This window comes from Pleurodeles waltl, chromosome 1_2 (assembly GCF_031143425.1).
Source record: "Pleurodeles waltl isolate 20211129_DDA chromosome 1_2, aPleWal1.hap1.20221129, whole genome shotgun sequence".
NCBI lineage: Eukaryota > Metazoa > Chordata > Amphibia > Caudata > Salamandridae > Pleurodeles > Pleurodeles waltl.
This window is the reverse complement of record NC_090437.1, coordinates 902,937,597-902,964,346: the sequence shown is the minus strand read 5'-3', so window position 1 is coordinate 902,964,346 and position 26,750 is coordinate 902,937,597. Positions and strand designations below refer to the sequence as shown.

The 26,750-nt window shown below is 45.2% G+C and overlaps 1 protein-coding gene across 6 annotated transcripts in view; it reads left to right on the top strand.

Annotated features, from left to right (window-relative positions):
- FAT1 (FAT atypical cadherin 1) overlaps nt 1-26,750 on the top strand; it is a 347,884-nt gene that overhangs the window by 183,420 nt on the left and 137,714 nt on the right. For all 6 annotated transcript variants that reach the window (XM_069200198.1, XM_069200189.1, XM_069200162.1 and 3 more), the window contains exon 11: nt 13,074-13,270. In XM_069200198.1, the coding sequence (XP_069056299.1) occupies nt 13,074-13,270 (197 nt within the window). The remainder of the gene's footprint in view (nt 1-13,073; nt 13,271-26,750) is intronic.

The following is a 26,750-nucleotide window of genomic DNA, read 5'->3' as shown; positions in this document are numbered from 1 at the left end:
CATTTCAGTGAAAAAGGAGCTGTCTGGAGTACTTTGCTAAAGCCATTGTGGTTGTGCGCTAGGACGGCTGAGGGGGCACACACACTCCCAAGCAGACCAGGGTGACCAATCAGATGGGCCAGGGAGAAGACGGCTGGCCACAGTCATAGGGCAGTAGGAGGCTAATATGAGAGGCAATGTGGAAGAGGCCCAGTGGCGCAGGCCGCGGTTAGGAATCAGCAGGTGTACTCACTGTGGCAGGCAAAAGGCAGGCTAGAAGGCCAACTGCAGTTCAACCATGCAGAACATCCGCAGCCTAGGGCTCCCAGCATATGGTGCAAGCCGGAGGCAGAGGTTCAAGCCCCCAGATCTAGTCAACCATGAACCGCAGGGTTTGTGAGGAGAGGTTGATGTGCCCAGGATGTGAGAAATGGCCCAGGACCCCAGGCCTGTTGCCCAACCATCTAGAGCCCCCCACAGAGCTGCAAGGGAAGAAGCCCAGCGATGGTCACATAAGGGGTGGTGGGCCCTCCAGTCCCAGTCACTCCCACCTCCAGTGGCTGCAGAGGCACCGAAGTGTAGGGTCGAAACTGCAAAATCTGAGGCCCCTGCTGCAAAGTTAGGTAATAAGTGCAGTCCGTAGGCATTGTTGCCCCTTACCATGTATCAATGAAGCGGTGCCTGGCCGGGCTTCTGGACAGTAAGGAGCAGCACAGGATAGTGCTCCAACCCGCCTCACCCACCAACTGAGCTGTAGTGAAGAAGGGCCCATCAAGGTTCAGATAGAGGGGGTGGGCTCCCCAGCCCCAATGGTATCCACTTCAGGGGTCCCCAAAGGCCTGCGGTGTGGGCCCAGATGTTTGCTCTCACCGGTGAGAGGAGGGTGGCCAAAGCAGGTTGTGCAGACCCAGTGCATAGCGGGCCATCCTCTGGATGGGTCAGGGTGTGGCTGTATTCGGGGGCTAAAATCCTGCTGGACAGAGATCATATTGTGCTTTGTGTGACCAAAGCACCGTAGAGTGGGAGGCATAGTTTCACAAGCGCGACCCTGGCATGGTGTTGGTGGGGCCGCTGCTGTACAACAGAGCCACCTGTAGGTACCCAAATAGAGCCGGGGTGCCAGAGCGTGTGAGGTTCTCAATCCTGCCACTCCCCTCCATCCGTGGCGGCTCTGTCCAAGGAAGCAGCTCCGCCTGCTCCCTGACGATTTAGAGCTCAAAGGAGAGTGGCCATTTTGTATGGTGGCATGACTCCACCCTTCCTTGTTGATTTATGAAGACGAATGAGCAGTTCCTTGAGCAAGATAATGTTAGCAGTGGTTTTAATTTTTCTTCTGGGAAGCTGGACTATGCTGCTTTGTGGCTCTTTGGCAAATGAGCTTCTGTCTTCATGTATGCCACTCAGTCTTCAGGACCTGTGGCAGGTTTACTTTTTAATCTAATGAGAACTCCCTGGCAGGCAGAGTCTAATTCCTCAACATTCAGTTAGGCGGCTTCTCTCTACAGGTCCAAACAGAAAGATTAATCTTGCAGTAAACATGCGACTTCCCCTCACTGCTCATTTATTAGCTAATGGCCTTACAGCCCGGGCGGGTGGGGGGGGTGTTGTCACATTTGTTGTCGAGGATTGTGGGGAATGTTAAAGTAAAATCTAGTTTGTGGCATTTGCAAAAGACTAAAGAGCACTTTGGCGGACACCTCTTTCTTACCTTTTTAAGAACCAATACCGCTTGGCGACTGCTATTACCGTTACACGGGTGAGCTGTCTAGCTTTTGTGGAGGATTAGAAGGGAGGTGTAAAGGAAGCATGTTATTGCAAGCACGTCAACGGCAAGCCCGTCTGCGCTCATCCATGCTCAGCACCACCCACGCTGCCGGTTTTGACAGCGTTGGGAAAGGGACGCAAGAAAGGGCTTTGTCCACCAGTAAGGAGCTAAATAATCTCGGGTATGACCCAATTCATATCAAGGCTAGAGGGGTGAGGGAAGAATGCAGACAACCTTATAACACATATCCATCAAGCATAAAGTTGGACGGGGAGAAGTTGAAATGCAGCCTAATCAATGCCCACTCCCTGATAAAACACGCATTAGAGTTAAGACTCCTTCTGGAATCTAATAGCTGGGACATTCTTTTTATTACAGAGACCTGGATTCCCTCGGTTCCTACAGACAGACAAAATACAGGGGGTACAATCAGTTGACTTTACCTTTTAAACAAGGAAAGTAACAGGTGTTTCGGTCTTCCCATGCTCCAGGCCAGCTGGGCCCTCGAATAATTTTTTGCAGCCCTTCTCAAAACTGATTACGAACCTTGCCCTCTCTCAAGCAAACCTCTTTGTACTGGGTGATTTTAATATTTGGGCAGAGGACTTCTTCTATACACAGGGTCTCGCATGCGGTCAAGAGTTCCCTGTCCTAAGATTGAAACTAGTGACTGGTCCCACTCACTCATGAGGACATACTCTAGACATGATATTTGCACCTACAAACCTAATTAACATAATAAATTTAACCCCTCTGAGTTGGTCGGACCATGTACACATTTCATTTGAGCTGGCATGGACTGCAGTAGGAGAGGGGCAGTGTAATGCTTCAAGGAGGGCTCAGGGCAGACCATGCTACATATTAAACAAGCTAAAAGAGAGGAAGATATTTGAGAATCTAAGCTGCTGCCCAGAAGAGGGAACAGTGGATGAGAATTCCACTTACCTACAGTTCTCTATAAAAAACATCTTAGTTGAGATCATACTAGTGAAAACGGTGAAGCCCATCTGAGCCATGGTATACAGATTCCCTCAGAGGAAAAAAAAAAAGCCTCTGCAGAAAATTGGAAAGACAGTGACGGTGACTTAGCTAGACTAGACTGCACTAAACAAGCTGTAAAGCCTTCACAGGACAAGCTCTAAGAATATTTTAACAATAAAATACAATTAATTTTAGCAGACATTAGTAAAGCTCCCGGGAGCAAGGATCAATCCTTGACAGAGGGGATGGCAGACAAACTTCCTCCAGAAGGAACCAAAATAAAACTAGATGGAATAGAACCGATAATAGAAGAGGAATTTAAATTGTTAGTAAGGAATATCTCCTCTGGCTCCTGCCTCGTTCTGTCTGAACTTCTCCCTATCCTGCTGGGAAATTTGTAATCAATCCTTGAGGACCAGTACAGTTCCGGAGGCATGGAAAAAAGCTCTAGTGACCCGATTATTGAAAAACCCTTTGGCGGATAAAAATGATATGAGTAACTACCACCCAATATCTCTACTTCCTTACCCGAATAAAATAGTCAGAAATAGGAGTAAAGTATTTGTAGGCTTTTTGGAAAAGACTACTATCTTGGAGGCCAAACAAAATGGCTTCCGACCAGTACATGGAACAGAGTCAGCCCTAATCTTGACCCTGAATGAGTTGAGGACGGCAGTTGACGGAGGCCAAATGGCAGTACTGATATTACTAGATCTATCTGCAGTGTTTGACGCCTTTGATAGGAGTGAATGGAACCTGTTTACAATGGTTTGAATCATTCCTGACAAATAGATACCAAGCGTTCTATGTTCCCACTTTTAAATCAAAGTTTAGGGAAATGGACCATGGGGTACCCAAGTGCTGAGCCCAAGCCCCATTCAATTTAGTATATATTAACATCCATTACTAAGCCTAATCAGATCCTTTGTGATCTCATTTGTGAACTTCCCTGATGTCACACAGCTTATGGTGTCTTGCAAGAAAAACAATCTCAATTCGAGAAATAATTTTCAGCTCTGTATATAATAAATGGCTAGCTGCCTAAAGTTCAATGAATGAAAAACAGAGTGTTCGATGGCATCTGTCGCTGTAGATACGCATGTTCTGCAATAGCTCGCCATCTGGTGTTGGGCCGGAGTGTTACAAGTTGTTTTTCTTCGAAGAAGTCTTTCGAGTCACGGGACCGAGTGACTCCTCCTTTTGTCTCCATTGCGCATGGGCGTCGACTCCATCTTCGATTGTTTTTTTTCCGCCATCGGGTTCGGACGTGTTCCTGTCGCTCCGAGTTTCGGAACGGAAAATTAGCTAATTTCGGAAGATTTTCGTCGGTATTGTTGCGTTCGGGATCGGCGTACTTAGATTCCACACCGCATCGAAGATCGAAGAGCTCCGGTGCCCTTCGGGGTAGTTTTTCGATCCTCCGTCGGGGCCTGGTCGGCCCGACCGCGTGCTGAAGAACGCCGATGGAACGGACCCCGTTCCGTTTCTGCCCCAAATGCCACAATAAATACCCCTACACAGACCAACACTTGGTCTGCAACCTGTGCCTGTCACCTGAGCACAGCGAAGACACCTGCGAGGCCTGTCGTGCGTTCCGGTCCCGAAAAACACTCCGAGACCGTCGAGCCAGAAGACTTCAAATGGCGTCCGCACCGACAGCCCAACGGGAGTTCGAGGAACAGGAAGAAGAAGGTACCTTCTCGATCCAAGACTCAGACTCCGAAGGATTCGACGATACACAAACCGTGAGTAAGACGTCGAAAACCACACAAAGAAACATTTACAAGGCCCAGGGGACGCCACTGCCACCAGGCCATGGCTCGACCCATAAATTCGGTGACCGACCGTCGGCACCGAAAAAGGCCCAAACAGTGCCGAGATCGTCCGACTCCGGTCGAGACACCGGCACGCAGCCTTCTCGGGACCGAGAAAGTGCTGGAGACAAGCCTCGACACCGAGATGCCGGTGTGGACACGGCTCGACGCCGAGACAGCGGCACCGAAACGGATCGACGCCGAGAGGTTTCGGCCCCGAAAAGGAAAAAAGTCACCTCGGAGCCGAAAAAACACGCAGACAAAGTTTCGATGCCGAAACAAACTGCAAGCGACCCAGCTTCAGGCTCTTATACAGAAGAGCACTCGCTAACCTCCCAAATGCAAAAGCATAGGTTTGAGGAAGAGCTACAAGCAACTGATGTGGACCATACGCAAAAGCGTATCTTCATTCAGCAGGGGACAGGAAAAATAAGCACCCTTCCCCCCATTAGGAGAAAGAGAAGGTTGGAGTTCCAGACGGAACAAGCACCACAACCAAAAGTGGTGAAAAGAGTTACACCACCACCCTCTCCTCCGCCCGTGATTAACGTTTCACCAGCACAAACTCCATCACACTCCCCAGCTCACACCACCATGAGCCAGGGTGACCAAGATCAGGACGCATGGGACCTATACGACGCCCCAGTGTCAGATAACAGCCCGGAGGCATACCCTACAAAGCCATCTCCACCAGAAGACAGCACCGCGTACTCTCAGGTGGTGGCTAGAGCAGCACAATTTCACAACGTAAGCCTCCACTCAGAACAGGTCGAGGATGATTTCTTGTTCAACACACTCTCCTCCACCCACAGCTCCTACCAAAGCCTGCCTATGCTCCCTGGTATGCTCCGGCACGCAAAAGACATATTTAAGGAGCCGGTCAAAAGTAGGGCAATCACACCAAGGGTGGAAAAAAAGTATAAGCCGCCTCCTACGGACCCGGTTTTCATCACTACACAGCTGCCACCAGACTCTGTTGTTGTAGGAGCAGCTAGGAAAAGGGCCAACTCTCACACATCTGGAGATGCACCACCCCCAGATAAAGAAAGCCGCAAGTTCGATGCAGCTGGTAAGAGAGTCGCAGCACAAGCTGCAAACCAGTGGCGCATCGCGAACTCCCAGGCACTACTTGCGCGCTATGACAGAGCCCACTGGGACGAGATGCAACATCTCATTGAACATCTGCCCAAGGACTTCCAAAATAGGGCAAAACAAGTGGTTGAGGAGGGACAGACCATCTCCAACAACCAGATACGTTCCTCCATGGACGCTGCAGATACAGCTGCACGGACAATTAATACATCTGTAACTATCAGAAGGCATGCATGGCTCCGAACGTCTGGATTTAAACCAGAGATTCAACAAGCAGTTCTCAATATGCCTTTTAATGAAAAAGAACTGTTCGGTCCAGAAGTGGACACAGCGATTGAGAAACTCAAAAAAGATACGGACACTGCCAAAGCCATGGGCGCACTCTACTCCCCGCAGAGCAGAGGGAATTACAGCACATTCCGTAAAACGCCCTTTCGAGGGGGGTTTCGGGGTCAAAGCACACAAGCCAGCACCTCACAAGCAACACCGTCCACTTACCAGGGACAGTATAGAGGAGGTTTTCGGGGACAATATAGAGGAGGGCAATTCCCTAGAAATAGAGGGAGATTTCAAAGCCCCAAAACCCCTACTACTAAACAATGACTCACATGTCACTCACCCCCTCCACACAACACCAGTGGGGGGAAGAATAGGTCATTATTACAAAGCATGGGAGGAAATCACTACAGACACTTGGGTTCTAGCAATTATCCAACATGGTTATTGCATAGAATTTCTACAATTCCCTCCAAACATACCACCAAAAGCACAATATTTAACAACACACCATTCCAATCTCCTGGAGATAGAAGTGCAGGCACTATTGCAAAAGAATGCAATCGAATTAGTGCCAAACACACAAATAAACACAGGAGTTTACTCACTGTACTTTCTGATACCAAAGAAGGACAAAACGCTGAGACCAATCCTAGACCTCAGAGTAGTGAACACTTTCATCAAATCAGACCACTTCCACATGGTCACACTACAAGAAGTATTGCCATTGCTAAAACTGCACGACTACATGGCAACTTTAGACCTCAAGGATGCTTATTTCCATATACCAATACACCCATCGCACAGGAAATACCTAAGGTTTGTATTCAAAGGAATACATTACCAATTCAAGGTACTGCCTTTCGGATTAACAACCGCACCAAGAGTCTTTACCAAATGTCTAGCAGTAGTCGCAGCACACATAAGAAGGCAGCAAATACATGTGTTCCCATATCTAGACGACTGGCTAATCAAGGCCCATTCGTTAATAGAGTGCTCAAATCACACAAATCATATCATACAAACCCTCTTCAAACTAGGGTTCACCGTCAATTTCACAAAATCCAAAATTCAGCCACGCAAGGTACAACAATACCTGGGAGCCATAATAGACACATCAAAAGGAGTAGCCACTCCAAGTCCACAAAGAATTCAAAATTTCAACACCATCATACAACGCATGTATCCAACACAAAAGATACAGGCAAAGATGGTATTACAACTCCTAGGCATGATGTCATCATGCATAGCCATTGTCCCAAACGCAAGACTGCACATGAGGCCCTTACAACAATGCCTAGCATCACAGTGGTCTCAAGCACAGGGTCACCTTCTAGATCTGGTGTTAATAGACCGCCAAACTTACCTCTCGCTTCTGTGGTGGAACAACATAAATTTAAACAAGGGGCGGCCTTTCCAAGACCCAGTGCCACAATACGTAATAACAACAGATGCTTCCATGACAGGGTGGGGAGCACACCTCGATCAACACAGCATACAAGGACAATGGAACGTACATCAAACAAAACTGCATATCAATCACCTAGAACTTCTAGCAGTTTTTCAAGCACTAAAAGCTTTCCAACCAATAATAGTTCACAAATACATTCTCGTCAAAACAGACAACATGACAACAATGTATTATCTAAACAAGCAGGGAGGGACGCACTCCACGCAGTTAAGCCTGCTAGCACAAAAAATTTGGCACTGGGCAATTCACAACCAAATTCGCCTAATTGCACAGTTTATACCAGGGATACAAAATCAACTCGCAGACAATCTCTCTCGAGATCACCAACAGGTCCACGAACGGGAAATTCACCCCCAAATTCTGAACACTTATTTCAAACTCTGGGGAACACCTCAGATAGACTTGTTTGCGACAAGGGAGAACGCAAAATGCCAAAACTTCGCATCCAGATACCCACACAAACAATCCCAAGGCAATGCCCTATGGATGAACTGGTCAGGGATATTTGCTTACGCTTTTCCTCCTCTCCCTCTCCTTCCTTACCTGGTAAACAAACTCAGTCAAAGCAAACTCAAACTCATATTGATAGCACCAACTTGGGCAAGGCAACCCTGGTACACAACGCTGCTAGACCTATCAGTGGTACCCTGCATCAAATTGCCCAACAGGCCAGATCTGTTGACACAGCACAACCAAAAGATCAGACACCCAGATCCAGCATCGCTGAATCTAGCAATCTGGCTCCTGAAATCCTAGAATTCGGGCACTTACAACTTACCCAAGAATGTATGGAAGTCATAAAACAAGCAAGAAGGCCATCCACCAGGCACTGCTATGCAAGTAAATGGAAGAGGTTTGTTTGCTACTGCCATATTAATCAAATACAACCATTACACACAACTCCAGAACATGTAGTAGGTTACTTGCTTCACTTACAAAAATCTAACCTAGCTTACTCTTCCATTAAGATTCACCTTGCAGCAATATCTGCATACCTGCAAACTACCTATTCAACTTCCCTATATAAAATACCAGTCATTAAAGCATTCATGGAGGGCCTTAGGAGAATTATACCACCAAGAACACTACCTGTTCCTTCATGGAACCTAAATGTTGTCCTAACTAGACTTATGGGTCCACCTTTTGAACCCATGCACTCCTGCGACATACAGTTCCTAACCTGGAAGGTGGCATTTCTCATCGCCATTACTTCCCTGAGAAGAGTAAGCGAGATTCAGGCGTTTACTATACAGGAACCTTTTATACAACTACACAAAAATAAAGTCGTCCTAAGGACCAATCCTAAATTTTTGCCCAAGGTTATTTCACCGTTCCATCTAAATCAAACAGTGGAACTTCCAGTGTTCTTTCCACAGCCAGATACCGTAGCTGAAAGGGCACTACATACATTAGATGTCAAAAGAGCATTGATGTATTACATTGACAGAACAAAGAACATCAGAAAGACTAAACAACTCTTTATTGCATTTCAAAAACCTCATGCAGGAAACCCAATTTCAAAACAAGGTATAGCCAGATGGATAGTTAAATGCATCCAAATCTGCTACCTTAAAGCTAAACGACAGCTGCCCATTACACCAAGGGCACACTCAACCAGAAAGAAAGGTGCTACCATGGCCTTTCTAGGAAACATCCCAATGCAAGAAATATGTAAGGCAGCCACATGGTCTACGCCTCACACATTCACCAAGCACTACTGTGTAGACGTGTTATCCGCACAACAAGCCACAGTAGGTCAAGCTGTATTAAGGACATTATTTCAGACTACTTCCACTCCTACAGGCTGATCCACCGCTTTTGGGGAAATAACTGCTTACTAGTCTATGCAGAACATGCGTATCTACAGCGACAGATGCCATCGAACTGAAAATGTCACTTACCCAGTGTACATCTGTTCGTGGCATCAGTCGCAGTAGATTCGCATGTGCCCACCCGCCTCCCCGGGAGCCTGTAGCAGTTTGGAAGTTACCTTCAATTATTTATATATGTATCATCTCAACCTTAAATAGGTGTATACTTAGTCACTCCATTGCATGGGCACTATTACTACAATTCAACTCCTACCTCACCCTCTGCGGGGAAAAACAATCGAAGATGGAGTCGACGCCCATGCGCAATGGAGACAAAAGGAGGAGTCACTCGGTCCCGTGACTCGAAAGACTTCTTCGAAGAAAAACAACTTGTAACACTCCGGCCCAACACCAGATGGCGAGCTATTGCAGAACATGCGAATCTACTGCGACTGATGCCACGAACAGATGTACACTGGGTAAGTGACATTTTCATTTTATGTTGCTCCCCTTCTAATAGTTCTGAAGCACTCCCAAGGGTGGCCTTAGGCAAGCACAGAAAACCGGCAGTCATCTCAGGCGGTGTTGAATCTGGGAATATATGTGGACGAAAAATTTCCCTAGAAATGAACATTAACAAAACAGCAGCTACCTGTTTTGGCCTGCTGAGAAGTCTGGGTAGAATTGTCCCATTACTGGCTCAGCCTGCTCGAAGACGGGTGGTGCAAAGCACAATCTTGAGTAGATTAGACTACCGTGATGCGTTGCTCCTTGGAGCTCTGGGGTATCTAATCAACAGACTGTGTAGGGTACAAGTATGTGCAGCACAATTGGCTTTGAATAAAACAAGAAAGGACTCATCAACAGCAGCTTTGAGAGCCTTGCACTGGCTGCCTTTGAGGGAACAAATTACCTTAAAGGCTCTGTGTATAGTATACAGAGCATTAAATGGCACTGGACCAGTACTGCTACAAAGTGCTGCTACTACAAACCAAGTAGGAACTTAAGCCCTGCTACAGCAAATCTGATCCACATGCAAAAACTCAAGAAAATTGGGTGGGATGGAAGACTTCCAAGGTCAAAGCGGCCCAGATGTGGAACAAGCTAAGTGCTGAGCTTAGAGTCAACAGAAATCTAAATAGTTTCAGGAAAAACCTAACAACCGGGCTCTTTCCAAAATAGGATCAGGATTTGAGGGTTTTCAGGTGGGTGGGGGGTGGCGTTGTAAACAAAGTTCAAATTATGTTGTGTAATTTGGATCCCTGGCATGGTCGCTATACTCCCAAGATGCCTGTAGTGGTGAATGCCGCACTCTATAAATATTGGTTCGTTCATTCATTCATTCATGTAGATGCATCCATCTTCCTGGCAGAAAGCTTGTTTTTTGTATCTCTGGTGGTCAGAACAGGATGGAAGAGTTAAGCAGAGGGTGTGCTATATTGAAGGATGTGTATGCTCCTCCTTTCTTGGAGGAGCATTTGTTCCTTTGTGTGGTTAGTTTTTACAAGCTCCTTAGTCTAATGTCTGCAATCTACCTATGCTCACTTGTCCTGGTCCTGTGTATTGGTCTCTGAGGCTGATGCTGCTACCTCTGCCAGGGTATAAGGAAGTAGCAGTTAGGTGAGTTAAACCAAAGGCCAGAAAACCTACACTGGACAAAATGAATGGGCTGCAAACCTTTCTTAAACAAGGTACTTTGTTTTCCAAAGGGTATACATGGAAGGTGTAGTCTGGGATTCAAGAGATGGACAACAACTCAAACATGAATGAGGTTCCCTTTTTTTGTGCATATGTCACACAGTGCCCTAAATAATCCTACATTCCACCACACAGCCCCCTAGACACATAAAGAAACATGCTTTACACATGTCCCAGTAATAATGAAGATAAAAGACTCCAGTGACAGGGACTGGATGGTGACCTTCATTGGCAAGATCCCTAAGATTGTCTCCTCTCAGAGGAGACTGGCTTCCCCAATTGGACTAAATTGTTTTGTTTCCTCCACCACTCACTGCATAGACTTGAAAGGGGCAGTAGTCACCCTTTTAACAGAATGACGGTATGCTTTGGGTGTTATAGCCATCTGAGCTCAGGTCAAGTGTTGACAACAGTTTCAAACTGCATGTAGCACTCCCAGTATTATTGAGACCACTTGGAGCAAAAACACTAAGAATAAGTCATCCCAGCTTGTATGAGTGATGCTGAGCACTTTTGTCCCAATGCAAAACGCATTACTTATTCTTGATATGTAACAGTCTTTTGTGTCCAACTTTTAAAGAACAAAAGACACCAGGAAGTATCAGTGGCTTTTGGTGTCCAGTGTCACGCAAAGTGTGGGCAAGGCAATTACAAAATTGATATTTGTTCAATTGTGATGTGTATTTGTTTATGCTATTCATTAGCAAATACAATTACTGTTTACACTTAGTGGGCCTTTACTTCGGAAAGTATTCTTTTGACCATCATTTCACTTGCAAACAACTGTAAAGTTGGAGATCAACTGATGTCATCACTAAACCCTGCTGTCTTGACATTCAGGCAAGGCAAGAAGAATCAGTGTGGCAGGTCATGTTAAAGAATTCAACTGCTGTGACTTTTGATGACCACCACGAGATGGGGGAAATAATGGTTTATAATCGAGACACAACAGTTGAATTTGTAATAGGTTTGCACCTCAAAATGAAAGATAACTGTCATAATATTTTCACTGTTCAAAGCTATTTTAGATTTATGTAGTCCCTCTTATGTCCTTGATGAAGATGAGTGCTAGCACTTAGTGTTGTACATACACAAACGCATAAAATCTCCCATTAAGTATAACAATAGAAGAAATAAAATCTGAAGTTGTCTGCTACACAGTAGGACATTGCTGGCTTTGAATCATGTTGTGAATGCACACAAAAGTAAGATAATGTTTTTAACCTAACCACAAAATGGAGGATTAGGCATAGCCTTTGCATCACAATAGTCTTCAGATGAAAAACTATAGTAATTGTGAAGTAACAATTTCTCAAATTCTAGACTAAATAAGTGCATAAATGTAGCACTAGTTATTAAAAAAGAACTCTGTAAATCCAAAAATATATATATTCATGCTAGAATAGTTACTACATTTAAAAAAAAAAATCCCAAGCATCTCTAAATTGCCTTCTTGGGGGTAATAACTGTAATTTCTGCAAAAGGTACTGTTTTGGTATGGATAACTGGTTTAATCATTGTCATTTATTGCAACAGTATTGCATTTTCATTAAAAAAGTAACACATTTACAGAATAATTCCAACCCTTTAATAGTTAAAACAAATATCTGTAACATTTACAAAAAAAAACTTGTTAAAACAACAATGTTGTTTAGTACTTAAATAAATAAAATTAAATCTTTCAGCCAATGATTTTTAGGTTCTTAAAGTTACAGAAAAGTCCAGTCTTCAAATGTACAAAACACAATTGTTTATCGTGTTCGAAAAGTTAGCATTTGTTGGGGAACTTTGCAGAATGAAAACAACTTGTAATATTTACCAATCAAATTAATTGATAGTTTTGTTACATATAGATATCTATAACAGTTATATATCAACCTCTACAGATTTAAAACCATTTTACATATTTCTTTCTCGGATCTTCAGATTACGTTTTGATGAAGATTTTCTCTCATGCCACATATATTTTTCTTTCTTGTCCTGGCAGGGTTTTTGGACATAGATATAAGTTCTTTATCTTTGTGTCGAAACATTGTGTGTAAAATTGAAAGGAGTCATTTCTTTTAGCATGATTTGTGTAAACCTAATGTGATTGATAAAGTAAGGATTAATTATTGATCATGGTCTGATAAAGTTAGGGTTCATTATTTATCTTTGTCTGAAAGTCTTTTTCTTCCAATGACAAGGAGGCGATTCCCAGGACCAGTTTGGCATTGAAAACATGCAAAACGAATGGAAGGTTTATGTAAGAAAGCCTCTGGACAGGGAAGAGAAAGATCATTACCTACTAAATATAACAGCCACGGATGGGACCTTTGCAACGAGAGCTGTGGTGGAGGTTAAGGTTCTTGATGCCAATGACAACAACCCTGTTTGTGAAAAGGTAATTGCATTTCTTATTAAAAAGGCTATGCTATAATGACCTTACATCATTTTCTTTAGAATTAAAGTACATTAGTACACAATGTTATGGAAGTGTTTAAAATTTGGCTCTTGCTTTCATTTGTTTTAGACCGGCAAACAATATATGCTTGCTGCACTTGTGCAGATATAAAATTGAGGATTTTGAAGACTTTGCTTAGATATTACCCCACCCCCTAATTTAACTATAAATTGTGCTAATACACCACCTTTTGGTGCAACATTTCTTTACCTAGACCTCCTGTTTTCTGCTGATTTCTTCTACTGCAGAAGAGATTCTCAAATGAACAACTATACTTTTACATTTTAGCTGTCTTAGCTCCTCCTTCAGTAGAGTCACACTTTTATTGTGAGGATATAAGGCTGCAGAAAACCTGTGCACCAAGAAAAGATTACCTTATGTTCTGTGCACTGTACTTGGAATCATTTACATGTCAGTATTTCAGCAGCAAATATCTTCAAATTTAAGCCTGGAGAAAAGAGCAAGTTTTAAAAAGTTGACATGGAGGTGTTCTATAGTAAACAAAATCCTTTCCCCACCCATGTGTATTCTCCCAAGGTTTTTCCATTTAGCTTCCCCCCTCCTTTAGATTAGTCAGTTGTAATACCTAATTGCCTCTGTTTTCAAAACCACTTTAACATCTTCTGCTTTTACACTTAACCCAATTTGTTTCCTATTCTTTCTCAGTTTTGTGATTTGGTAACATTTTTGTTCGATGGCATATGTAGCTGCAGATACACATGCTGTGCACATCCCGCCATCTGGTGTTGGGCTCGGAGTGTTACAAGTTGTTTTTCTTCGAAGAAGTCTTTTTTCGAGTCACGAGACCGAGGGACTCCTCCCATTTCGACTCCATTGCGCATGGGCGTCTACTCCATCTTAGATTGTTTTTTTTCCGCCATCGGGTTCGGACGTGTTCCTTTTCGCTCTGTGTTTCGGGTCGGAAAGTTAGTTAGAATCTCGGAAAAATCATCGGTATTGTTTGCGTTCGGTATCGGGTTAGTTACAACAGATCGACACCGAATTAAGAAGAGCTCCGGTGGCCCTTTGGGGTTTTCTTCCATCCCCGTCGGCGCCTGGTCGGCCCGGCCACGTGTCTCTTCAAGGCTGATGGAACGGACCCCATTCCGCTTCTGTCCAAAATTCCAAAATAAGTATCCATATACAGATCAACATCTGGTCTGTAACTTGTGTTTGTCACCAGAACACAAGGAGGATACTTGTGAGGCCTGTCGAGCGTTTCGGTCCAGGAAGACACTCAGGGACCGAAGAGCAAGAAGACTGCAAATGGCGTCTGCGCCGACAGGACAAGAGCGTTTCGAGGAGGAGGAAGAAACTTTCTCCAACTAGGAGTCGGACTCTGAGGAGATCGATCCTGAGGAAACGCCGAAAACCGTGAGTAAGACGTCGAAACCAAGAACTCACGAGAAAAGCGCTAAAGCCCAGGGGACGCCACCGCCAACAGGCCATGGCTTAACCCGAAAAGTAGGTGACCGTTCATCGGCACCGAAAAAGGGCGAGCTGGTGTCGAAGTCATCCGACTCCGGTCGAGATACCGGCACACAGCAATCTCGGGCCCGAGATAGTGGCTCAGAGAAGATTCGGCACTGAGACAGCGGCACCGAAATGGGTCGGCACCGAGAGAGCACGACGCCGAAAGTAAAAAAGTTTTAGTCGGAGCCGAAAAAAGCAGCCGAAAAGGTTTCGGTACCGAAATATCCGGCCTCGGAACCGAAAACAAGTTCCGACACTGAGGAACAAGGACTGTCCACACAAATGAAGACACATAAATTTGGACAGGAATTACAGGCAATAGAGCCAGATCACACACAAAGACGGCTCTTTATTCAAAAAGATACAGGGAAGATCAGCACTCTTCCTCCAGTCAAAATGAAACGCAAGCTTGCCTTCCAAGACAAAGACAAACAGCCACACGCAAAGGTGGCTAAACAAGTAACACCGCCACCATCCCCACATCACTCTCCGCAACCATCACCGGTAGCCACTACACCAATGATGCAATCCCCAACTCATGCAGGAATGAGTCAAGATGACCCTGACGCATGGGACCTTTATGACGCACCAGTGTCAGATAATAGTCCAGAATGCTATCCAGCTAAACCATCGCCACCAGAGGATAGTACAGGCTACGCACAGGTGGTGTCAAGAGCAGCTGCATTTCATAATGTCAGCCTTCATTCAGAGCCCATTGAAGACGACTTTCTTTTTAATACACTGTCGTCCACACACAGCCAATATCAGAGTCTTCCTATGCTACCCGGAATGCTAAAACACTCCAAACAAGTGTTTGAGGAGCCTGTTAAAGGGAGAGCCATTACTCCAAGAGTAGATAAAAAATATAAACCGCCACCAACAGACCCAGTGTACATTACACAACAGCTAACACCAGACTCTGTTGTAGTGGGAGCAGCGCGCAAAAGAGCCAACTCTCATACTTCAGGAGATGCACCACCTCCAGATAAAGAAAGTCGAAAATTCGATGCTGCAGGCAAAAGGGTGGCGGCACAGGCAGCAAACCGGTGGCGTATTGCAAATTCGCAAGCTTTGCTAGCCAGATATGATAGGGCCCATTGAGATGAGATGCAACACCTTATTGAACATTTACCCAAGGAGTTCCAAAAAAGAGCGCAGCAAGTAGTAGAAGAAGGACAGGGTATCTCCAATAATCAGATACGGTCAGCAATGGATGCTGCAGACACAGCTGCTAGAACTGTCAACACAGCTGTAACAATAAGGAGACATGCATGGCTGCGTACATCAGGATTTAAACCAGAGATACAGCAAGCTGTGCTGAATATGCCATTCAACGGACAGCAGTTGTTTGGGCCGGAGGTGGACACTGCGATCGAAAAACTTAAAAAAGACACTGACACGGCCAAAGCCATGGGCGCACTCTACTCCCCACAGAGCAGAGGCACATTTCGGGGTTTCGAGGGCAAACCACAGAAGCCACAACCTCACAAACAAAGCCCACTTATCAGAGCCACTATCAGCGGGGAGGTTTTCGGGGACAATATAGAGGGGGACAATTTCAATGGAATAGAGGAAAGTTCCAAAGTCCCAAAACTCCTCCAAACAAGCAGTGACTTCAAGGTCACAAATCCCCAACACTTAACACCTGTGGGGGGGAGACTAACCAAGTTTTACAAACATTCGGAGGAAATAACAACAGACACTTGGGTCTTAGCAATTATCCAGCATGGTTATTGCATAGAATTTCTCAAATTCCCTCCAAACATCCCACCGAAAACACACAATATGTCAAAACAACATATAGATCTTCTAGGACTAGAAGTTCAGGCATTGCTACAAAAAGAAGCAATAGAGTTAGTACCAAAACAACAAATAAACACAGGAGTTTACTTCCCTGTACTTTCTGATACCCAAAAAAGACAATAGTCTGAGACGTATACTAGATCTCAGAACGTTAAATACCTACATCAAATCAGATCACTTTCACATGGTTACATTACAAGACGTAATCCCACTGCTCAAACAACAAGAGTACATGACAACACTAGACCTAAAGGATGCATATTTCCATATACCAATACATCCTTCACACAGAAAGTACCTAAGGTTTGTATTCCAAGGGATACATTACCAATTCAAAGTGTTGCCATTCGGAATAACAACTGCACCAAGAGTCTTTACAAAATGCCTAGCAGTAGTAGCTGCACATATCAGAAGGCAGCAAATACATGTGTTCCCGTACCTAGACGATTGGTTAATCAAAACCAACACGCTAAGACGGTGTTCACAACACACAAAATATGTCATAGAAATCCTCCACCAACTAGGTTTCTCAATCAATTACACAAAGTTACACCTTCTGCCGTGTCAAACACAGCAATACGTAGGAGCAACAATCAACACAGCAAAAGGGATTGCCACTCCAAGTCCACAAAGAGTTCACACATTTCACAATGTGATACAGACCATGTATCCAAATCAAAAGATACAAGTCAAACTGGTGATGAAACTACTAGGCATGATGTCTTCATGCATAGCCATTGTCCCAAACGCAAGGTTGCACATGCGCCCCTTACAACAGTGCCTAGCATCACAATGGTCACAAGCACGGGGTCAGCTTCTAGATCTGGTGTTGATAGACCGCCAAACATACATCTCGCTTCAATGGTGGAACAGTATAAATTTAAACTAAGGGCGGCCTTTCCAAGACCCAGTGCCACAATACGTAATTACAACAGATGCTTCCATGATAGGGTGGGGAGCACACCTCAATCAACACAACATCCAAGGACAATGGGACATACAGCAAAAACAGTTTCACATAAATCACTTAGAACTGTTAGCGGTATTTCTAGCGCTCAAAGCATTTCAACCCATAATAAGACACAAACACATTCTTGTCAAAACAGACAACATGACAACAATGTATTACCTAAACAAACAGGGAGGCACACACTCGACACAGTTGTGTCTCCTAACACAGAAAATATGGCATTGGGCGATTCACAACCACATTCGCCTAATAGCACAATTTATTCCAGGAATTCAGAACCAGTTAGCAGAAAATCTCTCTCGGGATCACCAACAGATCCACAAATGGGAGATTCACCCCCAAATACTAAACACTTACTTCCAAATGTGGGGAACACCACAAATAGATAAATTTGCAACAAAAGAAAACTCAAAATGCCAAAACTTCGCATCCAGGTACCCACAAGATCAGTCTCGGGGCAATGCGTTATGGATGAGCTGGTCAGGGATATTTGCTTACGCTTTTCCCCCTCTCCCACTCCTTCCATATCTAGTAAACAAATTGAGTCAAAACAAACTCAAACTCATACTAATAGCACCGACATGGGCAAGACAACCTTGGTACAAAACACTACTAGACCTCTCAGTAGTACCTCATGTCAAACTACCAAACAGACCAGATCTGTTAACACAACACAAACAACAGATCAGACATCCAAATCCAGCATCGCTGAATCTAGCAATTTGGCTCCTGAAATCCTAGAATTCGGACACTTAGACCTCACACAAGAATGTATGGAGGTCATAAGGCAAGCTAGGAAACCTACCACTAGACACTGCTATGCAAATAAGTGGAAAAGATTTGTTTATTACTGCCATAATAATCAAATTCAACCCTTACACGCATCTGCCAAAGATATAGTAGGATACTTACTACAATTGCAAAAGTCAAAGCTAGCTTTCTCTTCAATAAAAATACATCTAACCGCAATTTCAGCCTACCTGCAAATTACGCACTCAACTTCATTATTTAGGATACCAGTCATAAAAGCATTTATGGAAGGCCTAAAAAGAATTATACCACCACGAACACCACCAGTTCCTTCATGGAACCTCAACATTGTCTTAACACGACTCATGGGTCCACCTTTTGAGCCCATGCACTCTTGTGAAATGCAATATTTAACATGGAAAGTTGCATTTTTAATTGCCATCACATCTCTAAGAAGAGTGAGTGAAATTCAAGCATTTACCATACAAGAACCATTTATTCAAATACACAAGCATAAAGTAGTTCTACAGACAAATCCCAAATTTTTACCAAAAGTGATCTCACCGTTCCACTTGAATCAAACGGTAGAATTACCAGTGTTCTTCCCACAGCCAGATTCTGTAGCTGAAAGAGCACTGCATACATTAGACATCAAAAGAGCACTAATGTACTACATTGACAGAACAAAACTAATTCGAAAAACAAAACAACTCTTTATTGCTTTCCAAAAACCTCATACAGGGAATCCAATTTCTAAACAAGGCATTGCTAGATGGATAGTTAAGTGTATTCAAACCTGCTATCTTAGAGCAAAGAGAGAGCTGCCTATTACACCAAAGGCACACTCAACCAGAAAAAAAGGTGCTACCATGGCCTTTCTAGGAAATATTCAAATGAACGAAATATGTAAGGCAGCAACATGGTCTACGCCTCATACATTTACCAAACACTACTGTGTAGATGTGTTAACGGCACAACAAGCCACAGTAGGTCAAGCTGTACTACGAACATTATTTCAAACAACTTCAACTCCTACAGGCTGAACCACCGCTTTTGGGGAGATAACTGCTTACTAGTCTATGCACAGCATGTGTATCTGCAGCTACACATGCCATCGAACGGAAAATGTCACTTACCCAGTGTACATCTGTTCGTGGCATTAGTCGCTGCAGATTCACATGCGCCCACCCGCCTCCCCGGGAGCCTGTAGCCGTTTAGAAGTTGATCTTGAACATTTGTAAATTTGTAAATATATTACTTTAAACTTCATTATGTACATACGTATTCACTCCATTGCATGGGCACTATTACTAGCATACACAACTCCTACCTCACCCTCTGCGGGGAAAACAATCTAAGATGGAGTCGACGCCCATGCGCAATGGAGTCGAAATGGGAGGAGTCCCTCGGTCTCGTGACTCGAAAAAAGACTTCTTCGAAGAAAAACAACTTGTAACACTCCGAGCCCAACACCAGATGGCGGGATGTGCACAGCATGTGAACCTGCAGCGACTAATGCCACGAACAGATGTACACTGGGTAAGTGACATTTTCCATCTTTAACATTCTGGCTTCATCTCATTTTCCCACATTGCTCCATATTTTTCCATGTTCACTATGTATGATCATCCCTACTTATCCAATGGGTGTTTTCCTTTCTCAGTCAATTAGTGGTTTATCTCACTTCTTTGTTACACATTCTCCCTTTTTTGGACATACCACTGGTTTCAGCCTTGTTTTTTTGCTCTTCGTTCAATTCTTATATTTTCTTTTATCCACTACTATTCTCTTGCTTTTTTCATTATGGCCTCTTCGATCTTCTGTTTGCTGTTAACCTTTCTTCTACACCAACAACACATGTTTCAGTTTCCTTGTCTCATTGTTCTGTATAGCTCATTAGATGGTTCCTCCTTTGGCACCCAGTCCTTGTTAATAATAGCGTTCTTGGTTTCTCTCCATCTACTATGGTCAGTAGGCTATAGAACACACTGGGACTGAAAAATATAGGGGCCTAAGGAAAGGAGCTAGCAAAATAATTTAGCATGACAGCAAGCAGTAAATTCCAAGGTACAAGTGCTGGGACTTTAGGCTAGAGTTTACTAAATAAGAGTTTATGAGAACCTGGCAGTCTGTGTAAAAGGGGATGAGAACCATATGTTCGATGGCATCTGTCGCTGTAGATACGCATGTTCTGCAATAGCTCGCCATCTGGTGTTGGGCCGGAGTGTTACAAGTTGTTTTTCTTCGAAGAAGTCTTTCGAGTCACGGGACCGAGTGACTCCTCCTTTTGTCTCCATTGCGCATGGGCGTCGACTCCATCCTCGATTGTTTTTTTTCCGCCATCGGGTTCGGACGTGTTCCTGTCGCTCCGAGTTTCGGAACGGAAAAAATAGTTAATTTCGGAAGATTTTCGTCGGTATTGTTGCGTTCGGGATCGGCGTACTTAGATTCAACACCGCATCGAAGATCGAAGAGCTCCGGTGCCCTTCGGGGTAGTTTTTCGATCCTCCGTCGGGGCCTGGTCGGCCCGACCGCGTGCTGAGGAACGCCGATGGAACGGACCCCGTTCCGTTTCTGCCCCAAATGCCACAATAAATACCCCTACACAGACCAACACTTGGTCTGCAACCTGTGCCTGTCACCTGAGCACAGCGAAGACACCTGCGAGGCCTGTCGTGCGTTCCGGTCCCGAAAAACACTCCGAGACCGTCGAGCCAGAAGACTTCAAATGGCGTCCGCACCGACAGCCCAACGGGAGTTCGAGGAACAGGAAGAGGAAGGTACCTTCTCGATCCAAGACTCAGACTCCGAAGGATTCGACGATACACAAACCGTGAGTAAGACGTCGAAAACCACACAAAGAAACATTTACAAGGCCCAGGGGACGCCACTGCCACCAGGCCATGGCTCAACCCATAAAATCGGTGACCGACCGTCGGCACCGAAAAAGGCCCAAACAGTGCCGAGATCGTCCGACTCCGGTCGAGACACCGGCACGCAGCCTTCTCGGGACCGAGAAAGTGCTGGAGACAAGCCTCGACACCGAGATGCCGGTGTGGACACGGCTCGACGCCGAGACAGCGGCACCGAAACAGATCGACGCCGAGAGGCTTCGGCACCGAAAAGGAAAAAAGTCACCTCGGAGCCGAAAAAACACGCAGACACAGTTTCGACGCCGAAACAAACTGCAAGCGACCCAGCTTCAGGCTCTTATACAGAAGAGCACTCGCTAACCTCCCAAATGCAGAAGCATAGGTTTGAGGAAGAGCTACAAGCAACTGATGCGGACCATACGCAAAAGCGTATCTTCATTCAGCAGGGGACAGGAAAAATAAGCACCCTTCCCCCCATTAGGAGAAAGAGAAGGTTGGAGTTCCAGGCGGAACAAGTACCACAACCAAAAGTGGTGAAAAGAGTTACACCACCACCCTCTCCTCCGCCCGTGATTAACGTTTCACCAGCACAAACGCCATCACACTCCCCAGCTCACACCACCATGAGCCAGGGTGACCAAGACCAGGACGCATGGGACCTATACGACGCCCCAGTGTCAGATAACAGCCCAGAGGCATACCCTACAAAACCATCTCCACCAGAAGACAGCACCGCGTACTCTCAGGTGGTGGCTAGAGCAGCACAATTTCACAACGTAAGCCTCCACTCAGAACAGGTCGAGGATGATTTCCTGTTCAACACACTCTCCTCCACCCACAGCTCCTACCAAAGCCTGCCTATGCTCCCTGGTATGCTCCGGCACGCAAAAGACATATTTAAGGACCCGGTCAAAAGTAGGGCAATCACACCAAGGGTGGAAAAAAAGTATAAGCCGCCTCCTACAGACCCGGCTTTCATCACAACACAGCTGCCACCAGACTCTGTTGTTGTAGGAGCAGCTAGGAAAAGGGCCAACTCTCACACATCTGGAGATGCACCACCCCCAGATAAAGAAAGCCGCAAGTTTGATGCAGCTGGTAAAAGAGTCGCAGCACAAGCTGCAAACCAGTGGCGCATCGCGAACTCCCAGGCACTACTTGCGCGCTATGACAGAGCCCACTGGGACGAGATGCAACATCTCATTGAACATCTGCCCAAAGACTTCCAAAATAGGGCAAAACAAGTGGTTGAGGAGGGACAGGCCATCTCCAACAACCAGATCCGCTCCTCCATGGACGCTGCAGATACAGCTGCACGGACAATTAATACATCTGTAACTATCAGAAGGCATGCATGGCTCCGAACGTCTGGATTTAAACCAGAGATTCAACAAGCAGTTCTCAATATGCCTTTTAATGAAAAAGAACTGTTCGGTCCAGAAGTGGACACAGCGATTGAGAAACTCAAAAAAGATACGGACACTGCCAAAGCCATGGGCGCACTCTACTCCCCGCAGAGCAGAGGGAATTACAGCTCATTCCGTAAAACGCCCTTTCGAGGGGGGTTTCGGGGTCAAAGCACACAAGCCAGCACCTCACAAGCCACACCGTCCAGTTACCAAGGACAGTATAGAGGAGGTTTTCGGGGACAATATAGAGGAGGGCAATTCCCTAGAAATAGAGGAAGATTCCAAAGCCCCAAAACCCCTACTACTAAACAGTGACTCACATGTCACTCACCCCCTCCACACAACACCAGTGGGGGGACGAATAGGTCATTATTACAGAGCATGGGAGAAAATCACTACAGACACTTGGGTTCTAGCAATTATCCAACATGGTTACTGCATAGAATTTCTACAGTTCCCTCCAAACATACCACCAAAAGCACAAAATTTAACAACACACCATTCCAATCTCCTAGAGATAGAAGTGCAGGCACTATTGCAAAAGAATGCAATCGAATTAGTGCCAAACACACAAATAAACACAGGAGTTTACTCACTGTACTTTCTGATACCAAAGAAGGACAAAACACTGAGACCAATCCTAGACCTCAGAGTAGTCAACACTTTCATCAAATCAGACCACTTCCACATGGTCACACTACAAGAAGTATTGCCATTGCTAAAGCTGCACGACTACATGGCAACTTTAGACCTCAAGGATGCTTATTTCCATATACCAATACACCCATCGCACAGGAAATACCTAAGGTTTGTATTCAAAGGAATACATTACCAATTCAAGGTACTGCCTTTCGGATTAACAACCGCACCAAGAGTCTTTACCAAATGTCTAGCGGTAGTCGCTGCACACATCAGAAGGCAGCAAATACATGTGTTCCCATATCTAGACGACTGGCTAATCAAGGCCCATTCGTTAATAGAGTGCTCAAATCACACAAATCATATCATACAAACCCTCTTCAAACTAGGGTTCACCGTCAATTTCACAAAATCCAAGATTCGGCCACGCAAGGTACAACAATACCTGGGAGCCATAATAGACACATCAAAAGGAGTAGCCACTCCAAGTCCACAAAGAATTCAAAATTTCAACACCATCATACAACGCATGTATCCAACACAAAAGATACAAGCAAAGATGGTATTACAACTCCTAGGCATGATGTCATCATGCATAGCCATTGTCCCAAACGCAAGACTGCACATGAGGCCCTTACAACAATGCCTAGCATCACAGTGGTCTCAAGCACAGGGTCACCTTCTAGATCTGGTGTTAATAGACCGCCAAACTTACCTCTCGCTTCTGTGGTGGAACAACATAAATTTAAACAAGGGGCGGCCTTTCCAAGACCCAGTGCCACAATACGTAATAACAACAGATGCTTCCATGACAGGGTGGGGAGCACACCTCGATCAACACAGCATACAAGGACAATGGAACGTACATCAAACAAAACTGCATATCAATCACCTAGAACTTCTTGCAGTTTTTCAAGCACTAAAAGCTTTCCAACCAATAATAGTTCACAAATACATTCTCGTCAAAACAGACAACATGACAACAATGTATTATCTAAACAAGCAGGGAGGGACGCACTCCACGCAGTTAAGCATGTTAGCACAAAAAATTTGGCATTGGGCAATTCACAACCAAATTCGCCTAATTGCACAGTTTATACCAGGGATACAAAATCAACTCGCAGACAATCTCTCTCGAGATCACCAACAGGTCCACGAATGGGAAATTCACCCCCAAATACTGAACACTTATTTCAAACTCTGGGGAACACCTCAGATAGACTTGTTTGCGACAAGGGAGAACGCAAAATGCCAAAACTTCGCATCCAGATACCCACACAAACAATCCCAAGGCAATGCCCTATGGATGAACTGGTCAAGGATATTTGCTTACGCTTTTCCTCCTCTCCCTCTCCTTCCTTACCTGGTAAACAAACTCAGTCAAAGCAAACTCAAACTCATATTGATAGCACCAACTTGGGCAAGGCAACCCTGGTACACAACGCTGCTAGACCTATCAGTGGTACCCTGCATCAAATTGCCCAACAGGCCAGATCTGTTGACACAGCACAACCAAAAGATCAGACACCCAGATCCAGCATCGCTGAATCTAGCAATCTGGCTCCTGAAATCCTAGAATTCGGGCACTTACAACTTACCCAAGAATGTATGGAAGTCATAAAACAAGCAAGAAGGCCATCCACCAGGCACTGCTATGCAAGTAAATGGAAGAGGTTTGTTTGCTACTGCCATATTAATCAAATACAACCATTACACACAACTCCAGAACATGTAGTGGGTTACTTGCTTCACTTACAAAAATCTAACCTAGCTTTCTCTTCCATTAAGATTCACCTTGCAGCAATATCTGCATACCTGCAGACTACCTATTCAACTTCCCTATATAAAATACCAGTCATTAAAGCATTCATGGAGGGCCTTAGGAGAATTATACCACCAAGAACACTACCTGTTCCTTCATGGAACCTAAATGTTGTCCTAACTAGACTTATGGGTCCACCTTTTGAACCCATGCACTCCTGCGACATACAGTTCCTAACCTGGAAGGTGGCATTTCTCATCGCCATTACTTCCCTGAGAAGAGTAAGCGAGATTCAGGCGTTTACTATACAGGAACCTTTTATACAACTACACAAAAATAAAGTCGTCCTAAGGACCAATTGTAGGAAGTTGGCTCTGTATGTGCTATTTCAAAGTAAGGAATAGCATGCACAGAGTCCAAGGGTTCCCCTTAGAGGTAAAATAGTGGTAAAAATAGATAATACTAATGCTCTATTTTGTGGTAGTGTGGTCGAGCAGTAGGCTTATCCAAGGAGTAGTGTTAAGCATTTGTTGTACATACACATAGACAATAAATGAGGTACACACACTCAGAGACAACTCCAGCCAATAGGTTTTTATATAGAAAAATATCTTTTCTTAGTTTATTTTAAGAACCACAGGTTCAAATTCTACATGTAATATCTCATTCGAAAGGTATTGCAGGTAAGTACTTTAGGAACTTCAAATCATCAAAATTGCATGTATACTTTTCAAGTTATTGACAAATAGCTGTTTTAAAAGTGGACACTTAGTGCAATTTTCACAGTTCCTAGGGGAGGTAAGTATTTGTTAGGTTTACCAGGTAAGTAAGACACTTACAGGGTTCAGTTCTTGGTCCAAGGTAGCCCACCGTTGGGGGTTCAGAGCAACCCCAAAGTCACCACACCAGCAGCTCAGGGCCGGTCAGGTGCAGAGTTCAAAGTGGTGCCCAAAACACATAGGCTAGAATGGAGAGAAGGGGGTGCCCCGGTTCCGGTCTGCTTGCAGGTAAGTACCCGCGTCTTCGGAGGGCAGACCAGGGGGGTTTTGTAGGGCACCGGGGGGGACACAAGTCCACACAGAAATTTCACCCTCAGCAGCGCGGGGGCGGCCGGGTGCAGTGTAGAAACAAGCGTCGGGTTTGTAATGGAAGTCAATGGAAGATCTAGGGATCTCTTCAGCGCTGCAGGCAGGCAAGGGGGGGGTTCCTCGGGGAAACCTCCACTTGGGCAAGGGAGAGGGACTCCTGGGGGTCACTCCTCCAGTGAAAGTCCGGTCCTTCAGGTCCTGGGGGCTGCGGGTGCAGGGTCTCTCCCAGGTGTCGGGACTTAGGATTCAAAGAGTCGCGGTCAGGGGAAGCCTCGGGATTCCCTCTGCAGGCGGCGCTGTGGGGGCTCAGGGGGGACAGGTTTTTGTACTCACAGTCTTAGAGTAGTCCTGGGGTCCCTCCTGAGGTGTTGGATCGCCACCAGCCGAGTCGGGGTCGCCGGGTGCAGTGTTGCAAGTCTCACGCCTTTTGCGGGGAGCTTGCAGGGTTCTTTAAAGCTGCTGGAAACAAAGTTGCAGCCTTTCTTGGAGCAGGTCCGCTGTCCTCGGGAGTTTCTTGTCTTTTCGAAGCAGGGGCAGTCCTCAGAGGATGTCGAGGTCGCTGGTCCCTTTGGAAGGCGTCGCTGGAGCAGGATCTTTGGAAGGCAGGAGACAGGCCGGTGAGTTTCTGGAGCCAAGGCAGTTGTCGTCTTCTG